Below are 10,689 nucleotides of genomic sequence, written 5' to 3' on the forward strand. Positions count from 1 at the left end.
AGTTTAATTGGATTTACAGAAAAAAATATACTAAGTGGACAACTTATACTTCATACTATGACATAGGGACAATGTACTTATTGTTTTGTTCCATATTTCCAACTTTCTCAAAAATATTTTACGTCACCCTTTGCTGCATAAAGTACACCTCCAACTAGAAATATGTCAAATTGTAAAACATCACCTCTAAAATATTTCAGCTTGCGAAACTCTCATCTTATAACTACCAAGCTGAGTAAGTCAATGGCACTAGGAAATACGAAGATATGGCGGATATCCAAGTTTCTTCAATGTAAATCTTATTTTGAACCTCATTTTATGTTTCAAGATGTCTTGTATGATATGCTGTCTCAAGGTACTAGTATATATTTTAATATAACTGAAGAAATACAATACAAAGCTTAGCAACATTTTAAACTATGGATAAAACAAGTGTAACAGTAATAATTCCGGACTGCGCACAACGTGTGGAAAGTATCTTTACAAGATGAATAGAGCTATCAATCAAAGTCTGTTGAGAGGAATCCTATGACCGTGTTGGTGAGCAGTTCTACTCTTTGTCCTGTCCACATGAGATATCACTTGCGGCATCGTCATCCCCACCGATACTATAATCTCTGCAATCCAAACAAACACAATACAAATGTGCTTAGGCATGCACGTTCATAAAGAGAACTACTACCAGAAGTGTAGTCTTGATAAATCACAACAAACTAAGCCTGACCTATTCCTTCTCGGATCGATAAATTTGGCCTAATGATTTCTTCACTGTTCACCAGAAATACATCTCCTATGTACAGATGATTCGTAGGCACATACACACTACACAACTCTTCTTCTCCCTGGTCCGTCTGTTACCGTAAAACATAACATTGTCAATGCTGGTTTACTCTCCTCAAGTAATATGATAATTATAACTTCTTCTTGTCCACCTACCTGAAGTGTCACCGATGATGTGATAAAGCCAAATGCATATTCACCAATGCGAGGGTGACGGATGATTGCTACCTCTTTAAAGGCGGTTGTGTTTTGGTCTGAGAACAGAAACAAATGTTACAAAAGGCAAACTACCTAGCAGCATAAAACTACTTGTGTCCCCCAAACATTGCGTCTGAACATGTTTACATGTTTTTTTGTAGAAAAAAAGAAAGAAAGAGGAGAAAAATCATAAGGATGTCTGAATCATATGCTAACTTACCGGGAGAAATAGCAGTGCTAACTTGTTTAGAAGCTGAATAAAGGTGCCTAACAAAGGGCATTCTCTTTATAAACTGCTCCCCAAGCCAGAAAACGGTAGAACCAAGCCACGAGGAAGCAAATATTCCGACAAAGAAAGTGAAAAGTACAGATGTAATGAACCCAAGTCCTTGCAAAACGAATTAAAAAGATGTCATTATCTGATATTTAAAAACGGTCGGAAATTAAGGAAACTTTCAAAGACTAATAAAATGTTTTACCAGGTACACTTAAGAATCGGACTCAATAATATTAAAACAATAGAAAGTACAAGAAAACATAGCGGCAAGACCAAGACCAAGACCCTGAATCATTTAGCTGCTTCTGATACATTGTGCTTACCAAAGATGTCAACACCAAGGCTCTCGTATATAGGACTGAAGAAACCATCAACGAACTGGATAAACCACCAGGTGATGAGGAATGTAACAGCAACAGGAAAGAGGACGACACTAGACAATATAAAAATAAATAAACACAGTTAAAACTCAAAGAAGAGTAGTAGATTTTAGAAATTGAAATTGTGGTTGTAAAAGAAGAGAGTTGATTTACAAGCCAGTCATAAACTTCTTGGACACCCAACTCTGAAGAACAGCATAGCAAGCCTGTTCAGATGCAAATCATATCATTTTCCCAAGTAAAGATCGAAATATCAGAGGAACAATGTAGAAATTGATTTATAAGAATTCTTCAACCCAAAGGATCGATCAGTAAAAGGCGAACCTTGCGAGTAGAAGAATTGGGAGAGGTGGGAGGAGACTTGGGAGGATCTTCGGGGTCTTGAGGAGCGAGTCCTTGGCTGAGCGAACTCGTCGTAGCTTCCTTGTCTTCTGCCATCTCTCCACACTGAAAGGACGAATCCGAGTCGGACCAGATCTTCGATTTTGGGACTTCTATGAGACTCACCTTTGACTTTAAGTAAGTCTTACTTCTTTGATCATAATCCAACGATTTATATTCCTACACGTCATCTAGCTGTAAGACGCATTATTCAACGTCGTCTCCTTTTGTTTTGTTCCGCTTTTTGGGATTATTCTTGAAATAACCAAAGAAAAAAAAACAGATTTGTATAAAGGAGAGAGAGATAGCGATAGGAATAGAAAAAATGAGAGAGTGATTTTGGTTATATAGTGAATTGTAATTTTTTGGTTGGTTCTCATCCAATTTTTCTTTATCATTTGACATTGAAAAAAAAAAAACATTGTTGCTCCAAAAATTTTTTTAAAAAAATGAAGAGATATATTTTGTTTAATAAGCAAAAAATGAATAATCGAATGGTGCACAAGTACAGTAGTTTAGTGTAAAAAAGCAAAAGGAGAATATCTTCTCAAGTTATCCTTAGTGGGCTTAAATCTTTATCTAGTGGTTCCTTAACCGTGGAACATAAAGAATCGTGTTTTGCTTTCTCAAATACGTTCTAAAAGCAAATTGTCAATTCTTTTCTTGGGTTTTGGGGTGTATTGTGCTTGCTTTTCAAAAAAAAAATTTATATGTTCCTCCAAACTGTTTTTCATTTATTGAAAACAACTGGTGAGGATTTATTGAGTAGTTGAAAGATATAAAGGCTTGGAATCATGCCGTTAGCCATGGACAACGCGTTAATGACGTTATCTCTGGATGAAGAAGATATGTTGTTCGTCATGTCGGATCTCCTTGAATTCAGTTTGGCGGAAGAGAACAAGATTAGTCTTATGGGTAGGATTCTGAACCTGAGATGTCAAAAGACGTCGAGCTTAATAATGAAGATGCCTAGAAAATAGGAGAAAGAAGGTCAGGTACGAGGGATTGCTCTGCCTCAGAAGCGTTTTCAGTTCATCTGTAAGTATGAACATGACTTGCTGGATCTGCTTGAAAGAGGGATTCAAACTCATGAAGAAGGGGTTATTGTGCTGGAAAGATGTATTGAAAACCCACTCGAAAATTTACAGTACATTCTACCTTGGGTTCAAATAAGTAAAATCCCAGTTAACTATTACACTACTGAAGCTTTGACAGCTTTAGGAGACTTGGTAGAGGAAGACGGTGGTGGTGGCCTTTAATTCCATTCAAACCGATCACTCAAGACTTCATAAGGGTGCAAGTAAAGTTCAATGTCGCTAATCCCCTCAGAATGTCGAAGCTTATCACTTTAAAAACGAGGTATATCTGTTGTAGCACACTTCAATTATGAAAAAGTACAGAAAAAAATTATTTTCGTGCCAGACTCAATCATGAGAAAGACTACTGCCCTCTAGTGTTTAGACAGAGGCATGAAGAATCAAGCGTGCATACAGAAAAGTTGTCAGAGAGTGGTGAAAAAAAAATCTGGTTCTTTCCAAAAGGTGATATTCTTTTTGGAGTGTTGGAGGAATCTCAGGTGAGGATTGACCCTCCAACTGGCCGATGGAACATTGCTAAGGAAGTCCTGGAAGAGATGAGAAGGTATTTGGCTGTTGATACTGGTGAAAGTAAAACTGTGAAAGTCGATAAAATCCAAAAATCAATTAAGTTAGAGATCTGCACTGAGATTGGAACCACCCCCGCTGGTTACTTCTAATCTAAATAATGGCAAATGATTGGTGCTTGATTACAGTGAAAAAAATGAGAGAATCTAGAGCTCTAAGTGCCAAAAACAACCCTCAAAAACTCATGGCAGACTCATTCAAGGCTCATTCTTCAGCATCCTTTAGGTCTGTCAGTTTTTAAGTGATGAAGAGGGAAATTCTGTAAATGGTTAAACTTAAAGCTGATTATCCTACGGTGTTCAGGACAGGTAACTTTGCCATTTGTTCTTCCGGGATAGTCAACAAGCGTCGAGCTGCACGAAAGAGACCACCCTAAACTATTAGACTTCAAAGAAGAAGAAAGGCAAAGATTGAAGATACAAGTCTAACTAACAATGGAAGAGATGGGAAGCAGATTATGGGGATCAAGAAAAGGAAGTGCTCTGTGGAAAAAATGGAACCAATAACAACCAACAAGGCTGTGTGCCTAAAGGTGATCCCAAATGAGGGATTTTCCAAGTCCCAATGAGCCTCTTGAGCTGGAATTTTCAAGGCTTGGAAAATTATGTTGGAAAAATTATTTGTAATTTTAAAATTCCAGTTGATTTGAATTTAAAATATATCATTTGACTATAAAAATAAAAAATATGAAAATTTTCATAAATTTTTATATATCGAGTCTGCACTTGCTCAATGAGATGGCATCACATAAAAGAGATGATCCTACTTTACTCATAATAAAGATAACCATTAAATGTTTATTACCATTAAATCAACACAAACAAATTTAAACCAAGGGACCAAGTTTAAAAAGAGTGCAGAAAAGTCCAAACAAGTAGCAGAGATATTTGAGTTAAAGAAACACACATTGATCATCCTCACCATACCCAAATGTTATTAGAGGTGAGAGAGAGAAAAGAGAGAGAGGCCTTTGTCGACTTTAAATAGTCTGTAGCTGAGAGAAGGAGATTCTGATAATTGATCCACCTAGAGAGGTCGCGTGCTTGCAAACCAGTGCTTCCGCAGCTTCCTCCTCGTTCTCAAACTGCACCAGAGCTTGCTTTTTCCCGTTCATCTCAAACACTTTTGTGTTCAGTATCGCCCCGTGCTCTTGGACATGGTTCACCACTTCTTCCTCTGTCACGTCTTGCGGAAGAGTGGACAAGTGAATCATCTTGGTAGGGGAGCAGCAATAGCGGTAGTTTTTTGCAGCATTGCGGTTGAAGCGGTTCAGGTTTGAGTTTACATAGTCATGCGAGTCTGTCCCTGGTGTAATATTTGGATGCTTCGAGTAGTTTACCTCTAGCCGCTTACCAAACAGCATCGCTCCCTGCAGGAAACCACAACATATATACACATAAACAATCTTCTTCTTCTTAAACTCAAAACTTATCCCAAATACAAACCTTAAGGAAATGTACTGCAAGCTCAGCCTGGAAACCATCTCCCATTTGGACAAGGGCATGGTCAGGTTTGTTTCGAAGAAGCTTTATCCTCACAATGTTCCCGTAAAGAGAAAACAGATTGAACAGCTTATCCTCATCAACACTCTGAAACAAAATGAATCTTGTAAGCCTGAAGGAAAATAGTGTAAGTTGTCTAAAGAAATTCAGAAATGACCAACTTACATCAGTATTAAGATTAGAGACAAGGATTGTACACCTATCATTTGTGCCAGTTATACCCGGAGGCAAGCCACCGCCAAAGGCAGCTGCAATCGCAGATGTGTTTGCCATCTAAGTAACAGCAAATGCATGAGATTAAATATGTGCATAATCACTAATAAAGAAAACAAATTTGAGAAGAACAAAAAGTATTCTGGCGAAATCTTTGACAAAAAGAGTTGCTAAAACCGTGTTTCATGAGCTTCCTAGAATTACCCACCTGAGGATATGCCACTGCAAATAGCAAAAAAATATATGAATTAGCAAAATACCACAGTATAAAAGAAGAAACACATAAAATTACAATCATGTAAGACACGTACCTCCTGCATCACCGTAGCCAGGCTGCAAGAAAAAAAAAAACAGAATATTAAAACGGCATCAAAGGATACAAAACATATGTGATTTAATGGAAAGCAGGTCATACGTGAGGTAAACGGCCTTTTTGCTCTGATGGCAGGTTTGGATTTGTATAATCCCTATTCAAAGGCCACATGAAATCAGTTAACATGAACAACAAGATGACATCAAACCGCAAAGAACAAAATGAATACCTAGATCGATCGTTGTTGTAATTTACTTGCAGCTCCTCAAGGCTGAAAATGAAAGACCAGTCAATACTCACGACAACCCTAGAGACTAAAAATGAAATGCAATATGTAAGCAAGAGGCAGAGCATACTTTGAGAACTGGATATCCAACTGACAACACCCGTCATATATGTTACGACCCTGCCACAAAGAAGATTAACATATATATATTTATTTCGTTATTTAAAATGTATTATAGGCAAAATGTTAGGGGAATGCACCTGTAGAGAAGTTCTAGCAGAGGCAGCACACGGTTGTGCCTGATATTGTATAAGAGCTTGAAAACCTATACAACAAGGTTCAAAGTTAAAAGATGATCAAAGTGGGTTAATGTAACAAATATTTCACATCAAGGAGGAGACAAATAACAAAGAACAAAGTAAATCTCTAGTAAACAGAATAGAAGAGGGAGAAAAGAAGGCGGAGAAGCTGACCAGCAGACTTCTGGAAAGTGACGATCTTCTCCACAAATCCATAGGGAGAAAAAACTTGATGCAGGACGTCAACGGTAATTGGATACAGCATGTGATGGACTGTGACCAAGAGAATACGATTCGGCTGCATCCCCCACCCACGGATATAAGAAGATAGAAAGAAAGAAAGACAGAAAGAAAGAAAAGAAGAGAAGATGAAACCAAAGGCTCGACTTATTATCTAAAGATTCTCAAAAGAGTTACAAACCTCATCTTCACGTCCATGAATATTCTGCTCGGCTGTTGTCAATTCTTGGTGGGACGAGAATTGGATATACACATTCCTACCTCTACATTCGAATAAAAATTTAGCGGTTGAAAGAAAAGGAACATGAAGGAGAGGAGAGTGGAGTATTATACCTTATGGTTGGCTGCACATTAGTGAAGAACTGAAGAGCAGTGATTGCTGAAGAAACATCTTGCATCTGGAGAAGAGCCTAAGTAGAGAAATAAATCTAAAGAGTTCAGACAAAGAAGTTGGTAGAGGAGGAGCAAAGAAACATTATAGAGACCTGATTCTTTGCCCTGAGCATGACGAGCTTAGTTATGACACCAAATGGTTGGAAAAGCTGAAGCAAGTCATTCTGTTGAACAAGAAAATTAATATATAATCTCTCTCTCTTTTGTCCGAAACTGAAAACTGAAATAAAGAAAAGAGGTTTGGTTTTATTACTTCAGAAATCTCATGTCCGACATTACGAACATGAATGACTTTGGATGATTCCGCCATTACCAAACCTGCAAACCCCACAACCAAACTCAACATACTATTTTTCTGAATTTGAATTGGATATAAATTAGATTAGTCCCCAATCAAATTACAAACAGCCATAGCATTCGGAAGAAATCCAATCAAAGATTGTAAGCAACCAAAAATCAAAATCCTGTTTTCTCAGATACAGATGAGGAGAGAGGGAGAAGGAACTTGCCTTGCCTGCGAGAGAGAGAGAGAGAGAGAGAGAGGAGAGAAGAGAAGTGTAGATCGAAGAAGCCTTTTTCGTCGTCAATGCTTTAACCCTATCTCTACTATTTATCTTTAAGTTTCTCTCTCTCTTATTTCTCCCATTCTCAACTTTACAATAAATAACGTTCTCACACTGGACTAAAAAAACTCTATAAATTAATTTTTCTAATAAAGATAAAAATATATTCATAAATTAATAAGTTTACAGTAATTTATTATTTTGAAATTTATTTATACTAGGTGTTTTGCCCGCGATGCGGGCTTAAACATTTTTATAATTTTTAAAAAGTTCTTTGTACACTATATTTATAATTTTAGTAAAAAAATTATTTTATTAATAGTTAATTATATAATTTATGTTTTTAACTTTTTACTAAAATACTTTTTCAGATAACAATACAATATATATATAGAAATTATCTTTTTTTAATTATATTTTTAGATTTTGGTTAATTCAATATTTTATTTTTAATTATATAATTAAGAATTTTATTTGATTAATATTTAGTTATATAATTCATGTTTTTAACTTTTTACTAAAAGATTTTTTCAGATAACAATACAATATATACATAATTATCTTTTTTTTAAATTATATTTTCAGATTTTGGATAAGTTTTTTTATTATTAATAATAAATTATCTAACCAAATAGTTTTAAATTCGTTTTTATGTTTTAGTTAATTTATAGATTTTATTCATTAAGGGTATAAACGATATTAACCACTCTAACTTTTAACGTGAGAGCTCGATTCTAAAAATTTACTTCGCAAATAATAGTATAGATTCATAAATTCTTAATTTGTTTCTAAAAATATTTGATTCACAATGTAATGTACTAACTAAACTTTATATATTTAAATTTATTTTCTTTTGAAAATGATTTAGACAAAAATAGTACGGGTTATATGTCATGTCGCCAACTACCATATAAGATAGAAGCATCTGCTGTGGTGCATTAATTTTTCAAGCAAAGACTTAAAACTCACTGATAATGGATTTTGAATAGACTAATTCTGATTTATGTTCCAATAAGTTTCGAGCGATCCAATATCAGCTACTTTAACAGTGTACTGACCATTTTTTGTAAGGGTCAAACAAGAATTATCTTTTTGATTTGTTCGGCTTATGCTAAGATTCTAATTACAGAGATGTGCTATGGCTATAAAATGTTTTAAAACATTTCCACGTCCCATTCCTTTGAAACATTTTTGATAAAGTCACAAATAGTCATTCTAAGATGAGCTATCAAAATTACGGGACAAGATATCCTTGCAGGTGTAGTCGGGATCCACAAATCCTCCTATGCTTTGATTTCATAACCTGAATGGGTTTTCTATCTAATTATCAGCATTAATAAGGGACTTGCAATTGAAAATCTTTTCCATACATATCAAAGAGTATTTGTAGAACCTATCTACAAAGGTGAGTTAAGCCAATAATATTTTCAATGCAAAACCCTAGCTAACAATGAGTCCGAAAACTGAAATATTCTCCATAATTGTTTTGCCAACAAAACCATATTAAACTCGTGAATCATACAGAATCCGAAGCCATCATCATATCTTGGTAAGTATAGTTTATCCCATTTTGCCCAATGAAGACCTCTTTTTGATGGATTCGAACTCCATAAGAAGCGTCTAATGCCACTGGTTAATTTTCACAAATGTTCAAGGGCAGCAAGAAGCTCGACACAACATAGTTGGGGAGCGCTAGAGCAATTGATTTGATGAGAATTTCCTTTCAGCATTTTGATAGCCATCTTGCTTACCATCTATTAACTCTATGTTTTAATTTATCTTTAATTTCATGAAGGCAAATAAGTTGAATTTAGATCCACTAATATCTTATGACATTTCTCAACTGGAACTCATTTCTCCTTTGTTTTGAATTCCCAGAGCATCTTTTATTGTTTGCCTCAAGTTTCATGGAACTCTCTTAACAAAGTGTAGAGAGGACCTTTCAAAGTTAATGCATTTTCCTGAAAATTTTCTATATGTCCTTATTGCTTTCACTACTTCTTCGCATTCATGGGGCTCCTCCACCTTACCAAAAAAAAAAACTATCATCAGCAAAAAAAGTGTGAAATAGGAGAACAAGCGCGTGATGCACGCATCCTGTTATCGTTCATTGATTTTCTGTGTGATTAAGAAGGCAAATAAATTGCATTTAGATCCACTAATATCTTCTGACATTTTCCAATTGGAACCCATTTCTCTTTTTTTTTTTCTGAATTCCCAGAGCATCTTTTATCTTTTGCCTCAAGTTTGCTGGAACTCTCTTACCGAAGAGTAGAGAGGACTTTTCAAAGTTGATGCATTTGCCCGAAGCTTTTCTATGTGCATCCTTATTGCTTTCATTACTTCTTCGCATTTGTGGGACTCCACCTTACAAAAGAAAAGACTATCATCAGCGAAAAAGATGTGAAAACGAAGGACAAGCGTGTGATGCACGCTATCCTGATCGTTCCTTGATTCTCTGCATGATTAAGAAGGCAAATAAATTGCATTTAGATTCACTAATATCTTCTGACATTTCCCAATTGGAACCCATTTCTCTTTTGTTCTGAATTTTCAGAGCATCTTTTATCGTTTGCCTCAAGTTTCGTGGAACTCTCTTACCGAAGAATAGAGAAGAATTTTTAAAGTTGATGCATTTTCCCGAAGCTTTTATGTATGCATCCTTATTGCTTTCATTACTTCTTTGCATTTGTGGGGCCATTTGTGGGGCTCTACTTTATAAAAGAAAAGACTATCATCAGCGAAAAAAGTGTGAAATCGGAGGACAAGCGCGTGATGCACGCATCCCATTATCGTTCCTTGATTCTCAGCATGATTAAAAAGGCCAATGAGTGCTTCTGTGCGTAGAATAAAGATGAAAAAGGACAAAAGATCTCCATGTTGAAATCCCTTATGTGGGACAATATTGCCTCTTGGCTGACCATTCAGAACAACCTTGTAACTCACTAAAATAATGCATCTCATAATCAAATCAATCCAAGCTTAAGAAAATCTCATCTTTTGCATTACTGCTTGAATAAATTTCCATTTCATCTTGTAATAGGCTCTACTCATATTTGAAGATGTTGCAAATGCTACTAAGCCCTTTTTTTCATCTATTATATTTTCTGCTTTATTCCTTAGTTGCGTAATCATGTTTTTCTTCTATCTCTGCTTTGTCAAAGCATGAAAACATTTAGAGTTTCTATCCTTTTTCAAAGATATATAACCGTGGGCGGATTTACGTAGTGGAAGAAGGCGGCAGCTTCCCCCACAATAAT

General features: G+C 35.7%; 2 protein-coding genes across 3 annotated transcripts; both read right to left on the minus strand.

The window, feature by feature from the left end:
- Nucleotides 1-343: 343 nt before the first annotated feature.
- LOC125577023 (protein LIKE COV 2-like) lies at nucleotides 344-2,213 on the minus strand. Its single transcript, XM_048737660.1, has 7 exons — nucleotides 1,960-2,213; nucleotides 1,789-1,841; nucleotides 1,579-1,688; nucleotides 1,199-1,366; nucleotides 937-1,034; nucleotides 725-851; nucleotides 344-617 (listed from the first exon to the last, which is right to left on the minus strand). The coding sequence occupies exons 1-7, from the start codon at nucleotides 2,071-2,073 to the stop codon at nucleotides 505-507; spliced, it is 783 nt and encodes a 260-aa protein (XP_048593617.1). The 5' UTR covers nucleotides 2,074-2,213; the 3' UTR covers nucleotides 344-504.
- A 2,246-nt stretch (nucleotides 2,214-4,459) lies between these two features.
- Nucleotides 4,460-7,540, minus strand: LOC106437680 (polypyrimidine tract-binding protein homolog 3). Of its 2 annotated transcripts, XM_048737659.1 has the most exons (15): nucleotides 7,376-7,539; nucleotides 7,120-7,184; nucleotides 6,959-7,030; nucleotides 6,807-6,883; nucleotides 6,655-6,736; nucleotides 6,408-6,531; nucleotides 6,195-6,259; nucleotides 6,065-6,114; nucleotides 5,938-5,979; nucleotides 5,811-5,862; nucleotides 5,707-5,728; nucleotides 5,604-5,617; nucleotides 5,348-5,455; nucleotides 5,126-5,269; nucleotides 4,460-5,049 (listed from the first exon to the last, which is right to left on the minus strand). In XM_048737659.1, the coding sequence occupies exons 2-15, from the start codon at nucleotides 7,174-7,176 to the stop codon at nucleotides 4,660-4,662; spliced, it is 1,299 nt and encodes a 432-aa protein (XP_048593616.1). In that variant the 5' UTR covers nucleotides 7,177-7,184; nucleotides 7,376-7,539; the 3' UTR covers nucleotides 4,460-4,659. The 2 variants fall into 2 exon arrangements, with proteins under 2 accessions (XP_048593616.1, XP_048593615.1); XM_048737658.1 differs by having other exon boundaries at nucleotides 5,811-5,979; nucleotides 7,376-7,540.
- Nucleotides 7,541-10,689: the final 3,149 nt, after the last annotated feature.

Source organism: Brassica napus, chromosome A8 (genome assembly GCF_020379485.1).
Source record: "Brassica napus cultivar Da-Ae chromosome A8, Da-Ae, whole genome shotgun sequence".
Lineage (NCBI taxonomy): Eukaryota > Viridiplantae > Streptophyta > Magnoliopsida > Brassicales > Brassicaceae > Brassica > Brassica napus.

Coding starts and splice junctions, on each gene's coding strand:
- LOC125577023 (XM_048737660.1), bottom strand. CDS start 2,073: ATGGCAGAAGACAAGGAAGCTACGACGAGTTCGCTCAGCCAAGGACTC. Junction 1,035..1,198: donor TAGCACTGCTATTTCTCCCG/GTAAGTTAGCAT, acceptor TTCTGTTCTCAG/ACCAAAACACAACCGCCTTT. Junction 618..724: donor ATCGATCCGAGAAGGAATAG/GTCAGGCTTAGT, acceptor TTTGGATTGCAG/AGATTATAGTATCGGTGGGG.
- LOC106437680 (XM_048737658.1), bottom strand. CDS start 7,176: ATGGCGGAATCATCCAAAGTCATTCATGTTCGTAATGTCGGACATGAG. Junction 5,980..6,064: donor TTGGATATCCAGTTCTCAAA/GTATGCTCTGCC, acceptor TTTCATTTTCAG/CCTTGAGGAGCTGCAAGTAA. Junction 5,729..5,810: donor AAAAAGGCCGTTTACCTCAC/GTATGACCTGCT, acceptor TTTTTCTTGCAG/CCTGGCTACGGTGATGCAGG.